Genomic DNA, 20,499 nt, shown 5'->3' with positions numbered 1-20,499 from the left:
TCCTCCTGGCTCTGCACTCAGGAATCACTCCTGGCGGTGCTCGGGGGACCCTATGGGATGCCGGGGATCGAACCCGGGTTGGCCACGTGCAAGGCAAACGCCCTCCCCGCTGTGCTATCACTCCGGCCCCTGAGGGCATCGTGAAGTGGGGGGTTGTGGCTGAAACACGGGGTGAGGACCACACATCACCCCCCGTCTGCTTCTAGCGTCCCTGACCTTAGTTAGGGGCCGTGTCTGTCCGGCAGAAAGCCAGCGCACGTGGCTCCATCCATCCCCTCACAGCCGTGGCCCGATGGCAGCCCCAGGTTCTGTCTGCCGTGGGGGGAGGGGGGCAGAGAATCAGGCGCCCAGCAGCTCCAGCCCAGTGCTCATGAGTCTCAAGTTGAGACCCCCTCCCCTCTGGACTCGAGCGTGGTCACGTCCTGCAGAGACGCCCCCACGCTCCTAAGCCACCCCCACCCCCGCCACTGTCCCCGACACCCCCTTGTCTCGCTCAGGCATCGCCGTGGACAAGAACGGTCTCATGTACTTCGTGGACGCCACCATGATCCGGAAGGTGGACCAGAACGGGGTCATCTCCACCCTGCTGGGCTCCAACGACCTCACGGCCGTGCGGCCTCTGAGCTGTGACTCCAGCATGGACGTGGCCCAGGTGTGACCCCCACCCCAGCCCCCAGCCCCCACCTGTACCTCCCCGGGGTTCGCTCCTACACCGCCCCAGGGGGTGGGAGGGAGACTCAGAGGCCCCAGGCGGGCTGAGGGGGACCCGCCGGCAGGGCCCTCCCTCCCCCACCCCGTCATTCCTGCAGGTGTGGGGATGCGTCACATACGCAGACACGAAGCAGAGACAGCAGGAAGGTGTTTGTCTCACACCCAGCATCCCACAAGGTCCCCCGAGTCCTACCAGGAGTCGGTCCTGAGCACAGAGCCAGGAGTCAGTCCTGAGCACAGAGCCAGGAGTCAGTCCTGAGCACAGAGCCAGGAGTCAGTCCTGAGCATAGAGCCAGGAGTCAGTCCTGAGCATCGCTGGGAATGATCCCCTAAAAAAAATGACCAAAAAGCTAGGTCTGGGGGTATAGCTCAGGGGTAGAGCATTTGACTGCAAAAAACTAGGTCTTAGTCCTCCCCTTCACACACACAACCACACACACACAAGCACACACATATACATAAACACACACAAGCACACACAAACACACATAACATAAACACATACACAAATACACATAGACACACAAACATACACATATACCCGCATACACATAAACATATACAAACACATATGCACAAACATAATACACAAACACATGCACAGACACACGTAAACACACAAGCACATACAAAAACACAAATATACACACAAATACAAACACATACACACTAACACACACACAAACATGTACACAAACACATAAATATATACACATACACACACAAATACACAAACATACACATAAACACATACACACAAATACATACACATACATGCACACACATGCACAAACACATACACAGACGTTTACACACATCCACACACAAACACATACGCCTACAAACACAAATATATGCACATAAACACACACATAGAAACACATACACACAAACACACACAGCTACACACACACAAACACATATACAACCACACAGAAACACACAGACACATATACACAAACACATAAACACATACACAAACACACAGACACATACACACATAAACTCATACACAGACACACACAAGCACAAATATATACACACACAAATACAAACACACACAAACACAGACACACACAAACATGTACACACAAACACACATAAATACCTGCACATACACACACAAACACATACATGTACAAACACAAATACATGCACATAAACACACACATAGAAACACATACACACACAGCTACACACACATAAACACATGCACAAACACACACAGACACATACACATAAACTCATACACAGATACATACACATAAACTCATACACACACACACACACCCCGGCACGTACACACGCGCAGACACACAGAGACACACGCCCCCAGCCCGGCGCCCCTGCCGCCCGTGCCCGCAGGTGCGCCTGGAGTGGCCCACGGACCTGGCGGTGAACCCCATGGACAACTCGCTGTACGTGCTGGAGAACAACGTGGTGCTGCGCATCACGGAGAACCACCAGGTGAGCATCATCGCGGGGCGGCCCATGCACTGCCAGGTGCCGGGCATCGACTACTCGCTCAGCAAGCTGGCCATCCACTCGGCCCTGGAGTCGGCCAGCGCCATCGCGCTCTCGCACACCGGCGTGCTCTACATCACCGAGACGGACGAGAAGAAGATCAACCGGCTGCGCCAGGTGAGCACCAACGGCGAGATCTGCCTGCTGGCGGGCGCGCCCTCCGACTGCGACTGCAAGAACGACGTCAACTGCAACTGCTACGCGGGCGACGACGCGTACGCCACGGACGCCGTCCTGAACGCGCCGTCGTCGCTGGCGGTGGCGCCCGACGGCACCATCTACGTGGCCGACCTGGGCAACATCCGCATCCGCGCCGTGAGCAGGAACGAGCCGGTGCTGAACGCCTTCAACCAGTACGAGGCGGCGTCGCCCGGCGAGCAGGAGCTGTACGTCTTCAACGCCGACGGCATCCACCAGTACACCATGAGCCTGGTGACCGGCGAGTACCTCTACAACTTCACCTACAGCGCCGACAACCACGTCACCGAGCTCGTCGACAACAGCGGCAACGCCCTGAAGATCCGGCGGGACGGCGGCGGGCAGCCCCGCCACCTGCTCATGCCCGACAACCAGATCATCACGCTGACCGTGGGCGCCCACGGCGGCCTCAAGGCCGTGGCCACGCAGAGCCTGGAGCTGGGCCTCATGACCTACGACGGCACCACGGGCCTCCTGGCCACCAAGAGCGACGAGACCGGCTGGACGACGTTCTACGAGTAAGTCGGCCGGCCGGCCGGGGGCGTGGTCTCTTCCCGGTGCTCGGCCCGGGGGCGTGGTCTCTTCCCAGGGGCGTGGTCTCTTCCCGGTGCTCGGCCCGGGGGCGTGGTCTCTTCCCAGTGCTCGGCCCGGGGGCGTGGTCTCTTCCCGGTGCTCATGCCCCCCAGGGGCGTGGTCTCTTCCCGGTGCTCGGCCCGGGGGCGTGGTCTCTTCCCAGTGCTCGTCCCGGGGCGTGGTCTCTTCCCAGTGCTCGTCCCGGGGCGTGGTCTCTTCCCGGTGCTCGTCCCGGGGGCGTGGTCTCTTCCCGGTGCTCCTCCCGGGGGTGTGGTCTCTTCCCGGTGCTCCTCCCGGGGGCGTGGTCTCTTCCCCGTGCTCGTCCCGGGGCTCGGCCGTTGTCTGGCGCCTCTCTTACGTGGCACCTGGACATTCCCCTGCTCAGACACCTAGATCGTCCCCGTTCCCACTCCCGGGGCTGGAGAGATAGCCCGGTGGGTGGGGCGCTTGCCTTGCTCGCCACAAGCTCTGGGTTCAATTCCTGGTATCCTATAGGGTCCCCTGAGCTCCGCCAGGTGTGGTTCCTGAGCACAGAGCCAGGAGTCAGTTCTGAGCATCATTGGGTGTGGCCAAAAAAAAAAACTGAACCGAAGCCGGAGCGATAGTACAGTGGGTAGGGCATTTGCCTTGCACACGGCCAACCTGGGTTCGGTTCCCAGCATCCCATAGGGTCCCCCCCAAGCACTGCCAGGAGTGATCCCTGAGCACAGAGCCAAGAGTCAGCCCTGGGCATGGATGGGTGGATGGGTGTGTCCCCCCCAGAGAAAGTAAAACTGAACCATGAAAATGAAGTATTTCAATTACTCTGATGACAGTTTGGGGTCCAGAGCACAGCATGTAAGGCACTTGCCTTGCACGTGGCCAACCCAGGTTCAATCCCCGGCATCCCATAGGGTCCCCTGAGCACCAGCAGAAATGATCCCTGAGTGCAGAGCCAGGAGGAACCCCTGAGCATCGCCACGTATGACCCCCCCAAAAAATAAACAAGCGAAAAGGCGTCCCCCCCGGGTAGGGCTGGGAATCCCCTCTGCCTTCCTGCCGGGTGGATACTGGACACATACAGCACCTGGTAGATCAAGTGTTGATTAACTCTGCTGGCTTTGCATGTTTGCCGAGGGTGCGGAAATTAGAATCTATGAGGCTGGGTCCCCGTGGGGGCCCCTCTAATTCGCCAGTCGGTCCAACAACACGCTTGATTGCACAGACAGGTAGATAGACTCTAAATTTCCTCTTTAAGCAGAAGCAGATCAATACAGATAAAGTGCCGGGTATATTAAAAAGATGGGCACGCCGGTCATATTTCCCCACACGATTATCTGCTACTGATCAGTCTGGCCGTTTGTTTCCCCCCTCCCCCCCTGCAGCCCCCCCGTCCTGAGGGCAAAGAGTGCCCGGTGCCACAGGTATTAACCGAGTGACACGGTTTCCCTAATTGCTCTATCTCCTTGACGGGGAAGGATCCAGGAGCCCCCCCTTGTGCACTAGAAGCCCGTGTTTGTTTTCCGGGTAAATCATTGGTGCTAGCTGGGAGTTTCGTCAAGTCAGGGAGGGAGTTTTCCTGCAAAGGAGAGGTGCAAGAGGACCGAACCCTTCATTGTTCACGGCACCTATGGTCCTAACCTGTTTTTGCCATAACGGGCTTGGGAGCATGTGGAAGGAAGCTGGTGCCACCTGCTGGAGAAGCTGCACATTGCAGCGTGCCTCTCCAAGGCACTCGACCCATCCTGGGGGCTAGGGGGGTCTTTCACTCCTGGACTTTGCTGTACCTGAACCCGTTCCATTTTGTACCTGCCTACACCGATGGGCCCGACCCCTGGCCCGACTGCCGCCTCACAGAGTGGCAGTGTCACATGCTTTTCAGCCTTGCCACCCTTGAGTCCTTCTGCCAGCTGCCACTTTCCCCAGAATTCCCCTCTCTGGGTTGGCGTCTCTCCGCGCGGCAGCTCAGGCTGAAGGTCCCAACTCCCGCAGTGGGGAGGACAAGGCACCCGTGAGAGCTGGGGCTGACCCGGAGGCCGCAGAAATGGTTCCGGGCTGAGAGACTTGATGCCTAGCCGGGAAATAGTGCCGGGGCGGTTCCAAGCTCAGTTGTAGTTGTTGTTTCATTTTGTTTTGTTTCGTTTTGTTTTGTTTCACTTTTTGGGTCACACCCGGTGATGCTCAGAGCTGACTCCTGGCTCTGCACTCAGGAATCACTCCTGACGGTGCTCAAGGGACCCTCGGGGATGCTGGGAATTGAACCCGGGTCGGCCACACACAAGGCAAACGCCCTCCCCGTTGTGCTATTGCTCCAGCCCTGGGGTTGTTGTGTTGTTTTGTTTTTCTTCGCCCTCCTGCAGCCATGGCCAGGCTGGTGGTTATTGGTCACTGCGTGTGTGGGGGCAGCAAACCGGGTTCAAAACTTGGCACAGACAAATGGTACTTCTTATTGGGACTGCAAGCTTTGGGCAGAATTTGAGAACTAGGGGTGGATAAAGAATCGGGCACCAGGGGCTGGAGCTATAGCACAGTGGGGAGCATTGTCTGCCTTGCACGCGGCCGACCCAGGTTCGATCCCCGGCATCCCAGAGGGTCCCCCGAGCACCTCCAAGAGTAGTTCCTGAGTGCAGAGCCAGGAGGAACCCCTGAACACCTCCAGGTGTAACCCAAAAAGAAAAAAAAAACGGCACCATGGCCTGGGGTGTTGAGGGTCCAGTGTCCCCGGGGGGGGTGGGTGGGAGGGGTCCCTCCATTGGCCAGTTCTCCCTCCTGGCCTGTCGCTGGGGCCACATCACAGCCAGGCTGCAAGCCTTCTCTCAGCCTCGTTCTTTTTCTTTTTCTTTTGATCTGCGTGGCTTAGGGACGGCATCTAACCCTGGTACTTGGGGTAACATTGTATCGATGATGCTCATAGTGTTCCTGTGGGGGGAGGGGGCGGTCCGTGCATCCACCCACGGTTCCCGGGTACAGATGCCAAGACTCGGAATTGTAAATTTAAAAATACTGATTGGAAAGGAGAAGAGAAAGAAACTCCCCAGCTAGGGAGGAGACTAGTATGAGACGAAGTTTATTACGGCCCTTTGCGGAGGAGTGAGGGGGAGAGGGAGGGGGCATGAAAAAACTGGGTCTTTGTGTTACTAGTCAAGTGGCAAGAATGTTCTGGAGAATGTGGGGATTTTGCAGCCCCATCTGGCTAGCATGCAGCCGGTTGGTTTCACTGTCTAACCAAATGCATAGCTGTTGCTGTTATTTCTTTTTTTTTTTTTTTTTTTTTTGCTTTTTGGGTCACACCCAGCGATGCTCAGGGGTCATTCCTGGCTCTGCACTCAGGAATTACCCCTGGTGGTGCTCAGGGGACCCTCTGGGATGCTGGGAATCAAACCTGGGTCGGCCACGTGCAAGGCAAACGCCCTCCCTGCTGTGCTATCGCTCCGGCCCCGCCTGTTATTTCTTAGGATGTCCTCTAAGCCGAAGGTCTAGGGGCAGAATCTTTGAGCTTGTGGAATTAACTTCCCCTTCCCAGAAAGAGCTCCAGGATTTTCTGGATTGCTTGAAATGGTGGACATGGAGGCTACCGGAGCGATAGCACAGCGGGGAGGGCGTTGGCCTTGCATGCGGCCAACCCGGGTTCGATCCCCGGCATCCCCCTAGGGTCCCCCAAGCACTGCCAGGAGTGATTCGTGAGCGCAGAGCCAGGAGTCAGCCCTGAGCATCACCAGATATGGCGCAAACAGCAACAACTCAGAAAAGTATTATAAAATAGGGAGGTGGTGGGGCTGGAGCGATAGCACAGCAGGTAGGCCGTTCGCCTTGCACGGGGTCGACCCGGGTTCGAATCCCAGCATCCCAGCATCCCATAGGGTCCCCCGAGCAACATCAGGAGTAATTCCTGAGTGCATGAGCCAGGAGTGACCCCTGTGCATTGCCGGGTGTGACCCAAAGAGAAAAAAAAAATAGGGAGGTGGCCACAGTAATCTGAAGCTGCTGGCCAGGGGAGACAGAATCTTGCTGTCTCCTCTTTCCCTCAGTGCTCCCTGCTCAGGGCCTGCTCCTCCCTGTGGGGGGCACCTTGGGATCACGCAGAGGCACAGGGTCTGGGCGCCGCCCCCCCACACACACACAGCCCCCATCCCATGGCAGGGCTGGGCGGTGGCACCGGCTGAGCGGTGCCCGTCTCTCTCCCCCCCCACCCCCCTGCAGCTACGACCACGAGGGCCGCCTGAGTAACGTGACGCGGCCCACGGGGGTGGTGACCAGCCTGCACCGAGAGATGGAGCGCGCCATCACCATCGACATCGAGAACTCCAACCGCGACGACGACGTCACCGTCATCACCAACCTGTCCTCAGTGGAGGCCTCCTACACCGTGGTGCAAGGTGAGGCATCTCGGGGTGGGGGAGGGGGGTCCCCACGCCTCCCAGCCACACGCCCCCAGGTGGCTCCGGGTGGAGCCTCGAGGCATTCCCCGTGGGCATTCCCCGTGGCACAGGACTGGCACCTGTCAGGGAGGGGCAGGTGTCCCCAACTCCAGGGCTGCCCGGTAGGTGGCCCCCTATAGAGAAGAGAATGCCAGGGCTGGAGCAATAGCACAGCAGGGAGGGCGTTTGCCTTGCAGGTGGCCGACCCAGGTTCGATTCCCAGCATCCCATAGGGTCCCCCGAGCACTGCCAGGATTCCTGAGTGCAGAGCCAGGTGTGATTCCTTAGTGCAGAGCCAGGCAATTCCTGAGCATTGCCGGGTGTGACCCAAAATGCAAAAAAAAAAAAAAAAAAAAAGGATGATGATGATGATGATGATGATGATGATGATGATGTGGTTGGAGCGATAGCACAGTGGGTAGGGCGTTTGCCTTGCACGCAGCCGACCCAGGTTCGATTCCCAGCATCCCATAGGGTCCCTGAGCACTACCAGGAGTAATTCCTGAGTGCAGAGCCAGGAGGAACCCCTGAGCATCGCAGGGTGTGACCCAAAAAGCAAAAAAAATAAATAAATAAGTCGAAGATAATGCCACGGGACAGGATTTATTCCCACAGTAGGGAATTTATTCTCAGGGCCAGAGGGAGGCTCCCATAGACTTTGGGCTCGCTGTATCCCCCCACCTCATAGAGAAGATCATACCACTGAGCGAACACTTAACAGTAGGGAATTTATCCCAAGGGCCAGAGAAAGCTTCAAGCCTCAACATCCACTTGTGATTTTCCTTCAACAATGCCGGGCTTGTGACAGAACCCCTCCCCCCAAACAAATACTATCATAATATTATCATTATTATTATTATTATGGGTCGAGAGCCACAGCTGGTGATGTTCGGGGCCCCCTCCTGGCTCTGGGCACGGGGATCATTCCTGGTGTGTGTGGGGGGGGTGGGGGAGGGATGCTCGGGAGACCCCTCTCCGGTGCCCACAGGTGAGTCTGGACCATCCCATGTGTCAGGTGTGCACCTTCCCCCGTCAGCTAGATGTCCGGCCACACGCCAGCAGAGTCACATCCAAACGAACAGTCGAGACTTCTCACAGAGGCGTCAGGGCAGTAACCGAGAGGGTGGTGGGGCGGGAGGCACTGGCCTGGGTGACCCAGGTCCCATCCCCGGCCTCCCATGGGTGCCCCGAGCCCCGAGGGCAGAGCCAGGAGGCAGCAGACGGGGGTCCAAATCCGACCCGTCCATCGGTGGTTCGTGAAACGGCCACGACCGTCTCATCACGCCGCGGTCCCGTACGGTTCCCCGGGGGCGGTGCCGGGAGCTGGCAGCTGCATGGACGCTGGGGCAGATGCCGTGGGGTCCATGCAGGGGGGCGGCCGGGGCCATGAGGCCCTGCACTGTCCCTGTGTGTCATGGCTGTGCAGGCGAGAGTCACAGCAGGTACCCCGGGACTCCACGCGAGTGTCCGACGATCCTGAGATTCGCGTTCCCTTCCGGGAGGCGCTGAGGGCTGTCAGGACGCGGCTTGCCTCCTGCCCCCACCCCACAGCCCACCTGTTTGTCCCCAAAGGCTCACCTGTCCGGGAGTGAAGGAAGCAACGGTTGCTTTTCCTTTTTATTTTGATTCACCGTGAGACAGTTACAAGCTTTCATGTCTGAGTTACAATCACACAACGATCGAACACCCATCCCTCCACCCGTGCACATTCCCCACCACCATCATCCCCAGTATACCCCCCTTTCCCACCCGCCCCCTGCCTCCGTGGCAGACAATATTGCCCCATCCTCTCTCTCTACTTTGGGGCATTATGGTTTGCAGTGCAGATACTGAGAGGCCGTCACGTTTGGTCCTTTGTCTACTCTCGGCACGCATCTCCCATCCCATGTGAAATGAGTAAGAGAGGGACAGATGCAGAAGGACTGCACTCATTTGTGGTGTATAAAATGACATAACACAAGACCAGCACCCAAGGATACTAAGTAGAAGCATCAGGAAGATGGCTCCACAGTTGGGAGCCCACCTCACGAGTGGGCGGGGAGAAGCTTTTCCGTCTCTTGCTTTCTGGGACAAACCAGGGACTCAAATTGCAAGAGGTTCCCCTGCAGCTGGATTCACAGCCCTGTGACATTAGATCAGCATTTGTGGGGTGTTTTTTTTTTTCAAGGAGTCCGGGGAGCCACACCCGGCGATGCTCAGGGCTGACTCCTGGCCCTGCACCCAGGAATGACTCCCGGCCATGCTCCGGAGAACCTAGGGGATGCCGGGAATCGAGCCTAGGTCGGCCGCGTGCAAGGCAGATGCCCTCCCCGCTGTGCTATCACTCCGGCCCTAGGCCTGCATGGTCCAACCTCCATAGGGGTCCCTGGGATAGTCTAAGGGGACTAGAGTCCCATCAGTAGGGTGCCACAGCACTGAGTTGGGGGACCGCTGGGAGGAGAGATTAAAAGCAAGGTTAGAAGGGGCCCTGGTCAGAGAAACATTGGGTTAGATGCAGGAATCTAGAAAACAATCATTTCCCAAGTATATATATCTATATATAATATATAGCATGTGTATATATATTATGTGTGTATATATACATATATATATACTTATCACACACATATTGATATATATAACAGGGATGTTCCTTGTGAGCTAAAATCTATATGTTAGACATCCCGGGAACATGACCAGCACGCCGCCCCCCCATGCAGGTACTACTAGCCGTCTGTCATCGTGCTATTAATAGCCCACGGTGAGTGAAAAAGCCGAGTCCCGAGGCACAATTATTTCTCGAGTGTCACGTATTAATAATGTGTTTCTTTCCGCGGATTAGTGGCGTCTCCGTTACTTGCCTTCACATTGTCTGTGTGTTAATTGAAGGAGAGACATTGACAGCTGCGGGTGCCATGGAAACCTGGAGATGTGGGGGGGAGGGAGGGAGGAATGGAGCCATAGCACAGCGGGGAGGGCGTTCGCCTTGCACGCACACGTGGCCCACCCACCCTGGGTTCGATTCCCCCGTGCACCGGCAGGAGTGAGCACAGAGCCAGGAGTAGCCCCTGAGTATTGCTAGGTGTCGCCTCCCCGCCACCAAAAAAAAAAAAAAAAGGCAGGGCTGGATCGATAGCTCAGTGGGGAGGGCATTAGCCTTGCACGTGGCCAACCCGGGTTCAATTCCCAGCACCCCATAAGGTCCTGTAAGCACTGCTGGGGTGATTCCTGAGTGCAGAGCCGGGAGTCACCCCTGTGCATGGCCGGGTGTGAAACAAAAAGAAAATTTTAAAAAGGCACGAAGGGCCCGGGGGGGTGTGGGAGTGTGTGGGCTCCGTGCTCCGTGCTCCGTGCCCCGTGGGTGACCTCGGCGCCTCTGTCACCCCTCTCGTGTCCGCCCAGATCAAGTGCGGAACAGCTACCAGCTGTGCAGCAACGGGACCCTGCGGGTGCTGTACGCCAACGGCATGGCCGTCAGCTTCCACAGCGAGCCGCACGTGCTGGCCGGCACGGTCACCCCCACCATCGGCCGCTGCAACATCTCCCTGCCCATGGAGAATGGCCTCAACTCCATCGAGTGGCGTCTGCGGAAGGAGCAGGTCAAGGGCAAGGTGACCATCTTCGGGCGGAAGCTGCGGGTAAGTGGTCACTCACGCCGTCGTACACACACACACACACACACACACACACACACGGGCAAAGTGACCATTTTCAGGCGGAAGGTGAGGGTAAGTGGTCACTCACACCGTCGTACACACACACATGGGCAAAGTGACCATCTCTGGGCAGAAGCTGAGGGTCAGTGGTCACTCACACCGTCGTACACACACACACACACACAGGCAAAGTGACCATCTTTGGGTGGAAGCTGAGGGTAAGTGTCACTCACGCCATTATACACACACACACACACACACACACAGGCAAAGTGACCATCTTTGGGCGGAAGCTGAGGGTCAGTGGTCACTCACACCATTGTATACACATACACACACAGGCAAAGTGACTATCTCTGGGCAGAAGCTGAGGGTCAGTGGTCACTCACACCGTCGTACACACACACACACACACACACGGGCAAAGTGACCATCTTCGGGCGGAAGTTGAGGGTAAGTGGTCACTCACGCCATTGTATACACACACGTGTGTGTACACACGGGCAAAGTGACCATCTTTGGGCAGAAGCTGAGGGTCAGTGGTCACTCACACCGTCGTACACACACACATGGGCAAAGTGACCATCTTCAGGCGGAAGTTGAGGGTCAGTGGTCACTCATGCTATTGCATACACACACATACACGGGCAAAGTGACCCTCGTTGGGTGGAAGTGCACACACACACACACCCCTCCCGCCCCCCTCAGATCCGAGCCTTGAGGGAGACAGGCCCAGCAGCTCAGGCTTCCACAACGCCAGAGCGAGCATCACTCTTGCTTGTCACACCCGCCACCTTCCTTCTCCCTCCACATGGCGCCGTCTGTGGGGTTGGGGGGGGGGGGTACAGCTGGCGGGTGGGGAGTCCCGCGCCCACCATGGAGGGCGGCTGGTGCCAAGAGCAGAGCACAGGGCTCTTGCCACGTGCGCGTCCACGGCACCGTCCTAGGAGGCGGCGAAGAGGCAGGGTCCCTTGGGAGCTAAGCCCGGGGAGGGTCTTCCCGCCGCCCTCCCCCACCCCGCTCGCCCCCGGGAGGCTTTCTGCCCTCCGCACGCCCAGACAGGAGTGAGTCGGCCCAGTTTCCCCGGCCCTCCCCCCACACGCACCCAGGTCTGTGTTCTTGAAACGACACGCGAGTGTGTGCCAGCGTGGTGTGTGTTATGGGGGGTCTAGGGGGGCTGGGGTGAGCTGGGAGATGGCTCGGAGGATTGCAAGTGTGGGTGGAAGGTCCAGCTGGGGTCCCAGGTACCTCTGGGGGTGACCAGGAAGAGACAGAAAAGACATGTCAGTGGGGGGCTGGAGTGATAGCACAGTGGGGAGGGCGTTTGCCTTGCATGTGGCCGACCCGGGTTTGTTTGATCCCTCCCCCCCCCCCCCGGCATCCCGGAGGGTCCCCAAGCCTGCCAGGAGTGATCCCTGAGCACAATTAGGCTGCTGGGTGTGGCAAAACATAACAAACACAACAATTTTAAAAAGCCCTGGGTTGGGGCTGGAGTGATAGCACAGTAGGGAGGGTGTTTGCCTTGCATGTGGCCAACCCGGGTTCAATTCCCAGGATCCTCTATGGTCTCCTGAGCATCTCCAGGAATGATTCCTGAGTGCATGAGCCAGGAGTAACCCCTGAGCACCGCCGGGTGTGACCCAAAAAGAAAAAAAAAAAAAGCCCTGGGTTCCAGCCCTGATAGCGCCTGTCTCCGGCACTCGGCAACAAACAGCCCCTGAGCACAGCCAGGCATGCTCCGAGATAAAAATAAGGGTAGGGGTCCGAGCCATCAGCCTTGCACGCGGCCAATCTGGGTTCGATCTCTGGCATCCCATAGGATTCCCCGAGCACCCCCAGGAGTCATTCCTGAGTGCAGAGCCAGGAGGAACCCCTGAGCATCCCTGGGTGTGACCCAAAAAGCAAAGAAAAAAAAAAAAAAAAGAATCGTGTCGAGGGGCGGGAGACGGTGAAGGTCTGGGTGGGCGTGTCTGTGGCTCCAAGCCCGTCTTCCCCGCGTGCAGGGCAGGCTTCTCTGAGGACGGACCCTGCTGCTCTGCCCCCCTGGGTGGGGCACACACAGGCGAGAGTCGGGAAGGTGGTCATCCGGGGACGTGGCCAGGTGTGGCCCAGGCTTGGGGTTCCCCGAAGCCCTGGATGTTTATTAGGGGAATGAACCCGGCGTCACGGTTTCAGCTGCGTCTTCCGGGCTGAGATCCAGCCCAGCCAGGTGAGCTGCCCGGTGTTGGCGTGGAATGTTCCACCCCTGTCCGCTGGGCGCTGAATCGCCCACCACTGTAGGTCGGTTTACCACGGTCTCCACGCGTTTTCCCTCCTCTGCTGGCATCTGCAGCATCACAAGCCGCCGTTTCTTCCTCACTGTCACTGTCATCCCGCTGCTCATCGATTTGTTCGAGCGGGCACCAGTAACGTCTCTCATTGTGAGACTTATTGTTACTGTTTTTGGCATATCCAATACACCATGGGTAGCTTGCCAGGCTCTCCGAGAGGGGCGGAGGAATCGAATACGGGTTGGCCGCATGAAAGGCAAAAAGTCCAACCGCTGTGCTATCGCTCCAGCCCCCGTTTCTTCCTACAGACAAGAAGGAAGGAAGGAAGGAAGGAAGGAAGGAAGGAAGGAAGGAAGGAAGGAAGGAAGGAAGGAAGGAAGGAAGGAAGGAAGGAAGGAAGGAAGGAAGGAAGGAAGGAAGGAAGGAAGGAAGGAAGGAAGGAAGGAAGGAAGGAAGGAAGGAAGAGAAAGAAATATTAGCAAGCTCAATCCTAAATAGGACTGGATTCCCGTGCCGGATAATTGATTCTTGGTCTGCCGCCCCTCGTAGGTGACACTCCGTAGGAAAGGGCCCTGTTCTCTGCCCAGTCGGGCGCGGTGAGTGGGGTTTCCAAACAGAAGATGAACGAGGCCCTCCCCGACGATGGCTCTCATCCCAACTCGGGGATACTGATATTGCGGCTCTCCGAGACGGTCCTCCCGGTAATGAGGCACGCGAGTTCGGCACGCGAGTCTCTCTCACGGAATTTCTGCCAGGGTTAGAATTGCTGGCATCGTGTTTATGCAAATCCGAACACAGTTTTATCTAGCAACACCTCAACATTTAATTGTGTGGTGTTAGTTCCTGTAACAATCATCACATATCCATTTAGCTCTCTTAAATGAAAATCACGATGAGATTATAACAGGTTGAGTGGACTGAAAATGTAATTTGAAAACGAGGGAGAAAGCCTGGAATGTATTTGCATCTCATTTATTTTAATTCAATTCATAAATTGTTTAGTGAATGAAATTTAGGGAAAAAAAAAAAAAGAAACACCTCTAGAAGTGGTGAGCGAGGGAACCGGAAGCGAGGGGGAAGAAAAGGTAGGAGGGGGCATCCGTGGAGCCTTTAGGTTGTGGGGGGCACAAGGTGGGAAGTCCTACAGCCCCAAAGCCCAGGGCAGTTGTAAGCCCCCACAGAGAGGAAGGGGGTGTCCGTCTTTACATCCCGTTTTATATATTTTTTTGTAGGGTCACACCCGGCGATGCTCAGAGCTGACTCCTGGTTCGTGCACTCAGGAATGACTCCTGGCGGTGCTCCGGGGACCACATGGGATGCTGGGAATCGAACCCGGGTCGGCCACGTGCAAGGAAAACGCCCTCCCCACTGTGTTATCGCTCCAGCCCCGTGCGATATTTTTTATTCTTTTTTATTCAAACCCCGAGTCCTTGGAAAACATTTGACTTTGTACCTAGTGTTTTTCACAGGCATTCGTCGTGTTTTTCTCTTGTCTTTAAGCACTTTCTGTTGGGGCACCCACCGAGTAAAACCAATTTTCTGTTCTCTCAAAAACAAGTTAGTCAAAAGTTAGCAAGAGCTCAGAGCGATGATAGTACAGCAGCGGGGAGAGCATTCGCCTTGCACACGGCCGAACCGGGATCGATTCCCAGCATCCCAGAGGGTCCCCCGAGCACTGCCAGGAGTGATTTCTGAGTGCAGAGCCAGGAGGAAGGCCTGGGTGTGACCCAGAAAGCCAAAAAAAAAAAAAGAAAGAAAGTAGCAAGTCAAGTTAGTTAAAAGTTGCCTTGCCTACCTTCAGCTCTTATTCTCCCTTACCTTCATTTTGAACGACGCCGTTTCCAAAGTTCTTCGGGAGAGTTTGCTCTGGGTATTGGCTATTCGAACCCAACCCCTCCGCCCCCCACCCCTCCCCGTAGCAGGGCCACAAGGGTTGACTGTCTAGTGCTAACGGCGAGGTCAAAGGAAGCTGATTTCTGTAGAAAACAAATCTCTGAGAATTGCTGTGTGTCACCGCGGGGACATTGGGGCCTCGTGTGAGGCTGTGGGGCTGTTTGGGGTCAGCGGGGCTTGGCTTCTGCGCTTCTCCAGGGCTGTCCGTGTGGTGGTTTGAGACGTCGCAGCCCGGAAAGTTCCAAATGTTTCACTGGAGAGTTTATGGCTTCCCTGGGCAAGGCTGCTGGAGGTGTGGGGGGGGGGGAGGTCCAGGGAGCTCACATGCCCCAACTCCGAGCAGGCCTTGCAGTTCTGAGACACCTTCCGGGTCTTTGCACTGCACTCGTGGATTGCATGGGGTTTTCCGTGCTTTCTCTCCCCTGTGCCCTGAATGGGTCCCACGTCCCCCACCCCCACCCCCCGTACGAGGATGGCCAGGATAACTCTTAGTGCTTTTTGTTTTGCTTTTGGGGCCACTCTTGGTGATGCACAGGGGGTAACTCCTAGCTCTGCACTCAGGAATGACTCTTGGCGGTGCTCAGGGGACCCTCTGGGATGCTGGGAATCGAACCCGGGTCAACCAGCATGCAAGGCAAACGCCCTCCCTGCTGGACTATCGCTCCAGCCCAGTTTGAGGTTTTTGTTGTTGTTGTTTTGGTTTTTGCTTTTAGGATCACACCCAGCGATGCTCAGGGGTGACTCCTGGCTCTGCACTCAGGAATGACTCCTGGCGGTGCTCAGGGGACCCTATGGGGTGCCGGGGATTGAACAAGGTTGGCCACATGCAAGGCAAACGCCCTCCCCACCGCACTATCACTCCTAACTCTTAGTCCTTTGCAGTGAGTAAAGCCTTTTGGCCATTCGGAGACCACCGTGCTCCTGCCAATCCCACTACTCGCCCATCTCGGTTTTCTCATTTCTTTGCTGCGGGCTGGCAGGTGTCTCCGTAAGGGAGGATGGAGAGGGGGAAGGTATCCAAGCCCAGACCTCCTGCATGCACAGCCCCCCTCCCCTGAGCCTTCTCCCCCTTCCGGTTTTCCGTCTGGGATCATCAGAGTGACCCAAGGTGACCCGCTCGGATTGATGCTCCAGGGAGCCGGCTATGAACCCCACACACCCCCCAAAACACTTAGGGCATGGAGGAAAAACAAAGCCCACAGCACACCCCCACCCCAAGACCAGACATGTCGGGAAACTGAGGCATGGAGGGCTTTAGAATCACAGAGGGAGGACTGGAGTGAGGGAACAGGAGGGAGGGCGCTCACCTTGCATGTGGCTCACCCGGGCTCAGTCCCCAGCACCTCCAAGAGTGATCCCTGAGCACCACCAGGTATGGCAAAAAGGGGGGAAAATTGTCTTTCAAATGGTACTTTTCAGGGCTGGAGCAATAGTACAGCGGGTAGAGCATTTGCTTTGCACACGGCTGACCCGGGTTTGATCCCCAGCATCCCATAGGGTCCCCCAAGCACCGCCAGGAGTCATTCCTGAATGTAGAGCCAGGAGTCAGCCCTGAGCATCACCGGTTGTGACCCAAAAAGCCAAAAAAAAACACACAAAAAAACAAAAAATGGTCCTTTTCACCCCAGCACTTCCTCTAAAATAACAAGACCTCCCCAAAAAGTGATGTTTGCTTGGGGGTGAGGGGGAGGCATTATGTAGTATGTTTGCAGAGATTTGCCCTAATGGGGCATTATTTAAGCAGATGTAAAAATTCGTGGCTTCTCTTGTTGGAGCCTGAACCTGTCCTGGTGTGGCAGTGAGTCTGGGCTGGGCCCCGGGGAACACTGAGCCCAGCGGGAAGCGGGAAGAGCGGCCGCTGTGAAGGGGGTCGGGCCAGTGGAGACCCCAGCTGAGCCCAGACTGAGGGGGGGGGCAAGCCCCCACTGGTGAGATACATCTCACTTCCAGGCTCACCCGTCTCTCCAGGGCCGCCCCCCTCTCTAAAGCTGGGCGCTTCTGCTGCCCACCCCCGCCCGTGGCTGCAGTGACACAGTCCCAGCCTCTATTTCCTCTGGGGGTCTTGTGTGTGCTTGCCTGACCTGGTGAGGATCAGGGCTTACTCCTGGCTCTGTGCTCAGGACTCTCACCTGGCAGTGCTCTGGGGACCTTATGGGGGTATCAGAGATGGAACTCAGCTGCTGGCCTAGCATTTCACACCCCCAGGTCCCCCCATTTTCCTCTGGGGACCAAACCCAAAGGTGCTCAGGGGCCCTTCCTGCCTCTATGCCTGAGGTATACATATATATGAGCCCGTCTGGCGTCAGCTTGGATGGGATCGGAGAGGATGACGCTGAGCAGGGACAGGCGGCTGCTGATCTGACCTCCAGGTGGGAATTAGAAAAGCAAAGCGCCAAACCAGCTCCTGGACCCGGTGGTCACCTCAGTGCTGACACGGGGGAAAGGGCATGAGAAGGGGGCGGCCTGGGGGTGCGATGGCGCGGGAACCTTGGCGGGGAAGGGTTAACGCCCAGGGAGCGTCACGTGCTCGCCCCAGGGGGGCGTGGTGTGAGGCCCCGCCCACTGGCCCGGCTCTCTCCCTGCTTTCCCTTTTCTCTGGAGGCGGCCCGGCCCGGGAGTCTCTCTCGCACCCTGTCCCTCCCTCACCCTCCCTCTGCACGTCTTCCCGGGTAAGCTCTGTTCAGTAGAAGCTGTCACGGAGCTGGACAGATAGGACGGAGGGGAGGGAACTGACCTTGCACAGGGCCAAGCTGGGTCCGATCCCCGGCCTCCTGCAGGGTCCCCGGGGCCCCGCCAAGAGTCATCCCGGAGCATGAAGTCGGGAGTCAGCCCTGAGCGTAGCTGGGTGCGGCCCCCAAACCTACAAAAAAGCAAACCAAAAAAAAATAATCTATCTTGCTTAAAAATATATCTATGTGGGGCTGGAGCGATAGCACAGCAGGGAGGGCGTTTGCCTTGCACGTGGCCGACCCGGGTTCGATTCCCAGCATCCCATAGGGACCCCTGAGCAGTGCCAGGAGTGACTCCTGAGTGCAGAGCCAGGAGTAACCCCTGTGCATCGCCAGGTGTGACCCAAAAAAGCAAAATATATATATATATGTATATTATATATAGTATACCTATATCTTGCTTAAAATATATATTTACAGGGGCTGGAGTGATAGCACAGAGGGTAGGGTGTTTGCCTTGCACGCGGCTGACCCAGGTTCGATTCCCAGCATCCCATAGGGTCCTCTGAGCACTGCCAGGGGTGATTCCTGAGTGCAGAGCCAGGAGTAACCCCTGTGCATTGCCTGATATGACCCAAAAAGCAAAAAAATATACACACACACACACACACACACACATATATATATATATATACACATATAACAAACAGCGAGATCACACATTGGGTAGAATCGTTGCCTTGTATTCAATCGGGGTTCAACCCCCAGCACTGCATAGCGTCTCCCAAGGCCCACGGCGGTGGTGCTCAGGGGTCACTCCCGGCTCTGCACTCGGGAATGACCCCTGGTGGTGCCCAGTGACCATGTAGGATCCAACCTGGGTTGGCTGCATGCAAGGCAAACGCCTTCCCCGCTGCACTATCACTTGGCATATATAATAATTTTAAAATAAAAATCACAGGGGCCCGGAGTGATAGTACAGCGGGAAGGACACTTGCCTACTTGCCTTGAATGCAGCTGACTATGCCCCCCACACACACACACAAATAATAATAATAACAACAACAACAAAGAAAATGAGCACATCAAACCTAAAAAAGCCCTTTGACTTGGCAAGTCGAGGTGAGGGACAAAGCCAAGAAAAGGGGCGACCAGTGGACAGCAGGGAGGGGTCCCTGGCACTTTGGCGTGGGACCGTCCATTTGAACAACAGGGTCCTGTTGTTTTCTTTGGCTTGGGGCCACCCCCAGCAGTGCTCAGGGGTTACTCTGTGCTCAGGAATTACTCCTGGCAGTGCTCGGGGGACCGTGTGGCATTTCAGGGATGGAACCTGGTCCACTGCGCACCAGGCCACACTGCCCTCCCCTGGCAGGGCCTCTCTGGCCCCTGTACTGCTAAGGGGTGGACAGAGGCAGACAGACCTGACTTGATTTCCGTATGCAACACTTATTAAGTTTTGGAAATGGGGCTGGAGTGACAGTACAGCAGGGAGGGCGTTTGCCTTGCACGCGGCCGACCCGGGTTCGATCCCCAGCATCCCATAGGGTCCCCTGAGCACCGCCAGGAGTGATTCCTGAGTGCAAAGCCAGGAGTCACCCCTGAGCATCGCCGGGTGTGACCCAAAAAAAAAAAAAAAAGATGCAGAAAGTAAAGTTGACAAAAAGAGCAGATGTTTGTGATTTAAAGGGGAGAAATCTCTTCCCCTGGGATGCAGGAGCCAGTGGGGAGGGCACAGCCCGGGTCAGAGGGAGGCTATCTGGGGGGCTGGGTTGGCTTGGGTTGGGGGCTCACACCCGACCGTGCTCGGGGCTGGCTCCCGGCTCTGCACTCGGGGCCCTCTCCTGGCGGGGCTGTGGAGGAGGGGGAGCCTCAGGGGTGCCGGGGATCGAACCCGGGTCAGCCGTGGGCAGAGCCAAGGCCGTCCCCGCTGCGCGGTGGCCCCGTCCCCCGTAAGGGGACTCAACCCTCGGGAACTTCCGAGTCGCCCCTGCCGGACCCCCGTGCTGGGTGTCAGAGGTGGGTGAAACCAACCAGGTCCCCCGTGTGTGTGTGTGTGTCTGTGCGTGTCTGTGCATGTCTGTGCGTGTCTGTGCATGTGTGTGTCTGCAGGTCCACGGGCGCAACCTCCTGTCCATCGACTACGACCGCAACATCCGCACCGAGAAGATCTACGACGACCACCGCAAGTTCACGCTGCGGATCATCTATGACCAGGCGGGCCGGCCCTTCCTCTGGCTGCCCAGCAGCGGCCTGGCCGCCGTCAACGTCTCCTACTTCTTCAACGGGCGCCTGGCGGGCCTGCAGCGCGGCGCCATGAGCGAGCGGACCGACATCGACAAGCAGGGCCGCGTCGTGTCCCGCATGTTTGCCGACGGGAAGGTGTGGAGCTACTCCTACCTGGACAAGGTGGGCCCTGACCTCTGACCTCTGCCCCTGCCCTGTCCCCTACGCCCTGCCCTCTACTCCTGCCCCCTGCCTCCAACAACTACCCTCTGCCCCCACCCCTACCCCCTGCTCTCTTCCTCCTGCCACCTTCCACAAATACCTGCCCTCTGACCCCTACCCTCTGACCCCTGCCTTCTGCTCCCTACCCCCTGCCCCCTACCTTCTGTCCCCTGGCCTCAGCCCG

At 57.1% G+C, this 20,499-nt stretch overlaps 1 protein-coding gene across 11 annotated transcripts in view; it reads left to right on the top strand.

Annotated features, from left to right (window-relative positions):
• TENM2 (teneurin transmembrane protein 2) overlaps window positions 1-20,499 on the top strand; it is a 1,321,709-nt gene that overhangs the window by 1,291,389 nt on the left and 9,821 nt on the right. For all 11 annotated transcript variants that reach the window (XM_055129736.1, XM_055129737.1, XM_055129735.1 and 8 more), the window contains 5 exons: window positions 498-652; window positions 2,077-2,951; window positions 7,186-7,361; window positions 10,785-11,020; window positions 19,980-20,276. In XM_055129736.1, the coding sequence (XP_054985711.1) occupies window positions 498-652; window positions 2,077-2,951; window positions 7,186-7,361; window positions 10,785-11,020; window positions 19,980-20,276 (1,739 nt within the window). The remainder of the gene's footprint in view (window positions 1-497; window positions 653-2,076; window positions 2,952-7,185; window positions 7,362-10,784; window positions 11,021-19,979; window positions 20,277-20,499) is intronic.

Source organism: Sorex araneus, chromosome 2 (genome assembly GCF_027595985.1).
Source record: "Sorex araneus isolate mSorAra2 chromosome 2, mSorAra2.pri, whole genome shotgun sequence".
In the NCBI taxonomy this organism is placed as follows: Eukaryota; Metazoa; Chordata; class Mammalia; order Eulipotyphla; family Soricidae; genus Sorex; species Sorex araneus.
Note: the sequence above shows the minus strand (reverse complement) of the source record. Positions and strands in the feature narration are given on the sequence as shown.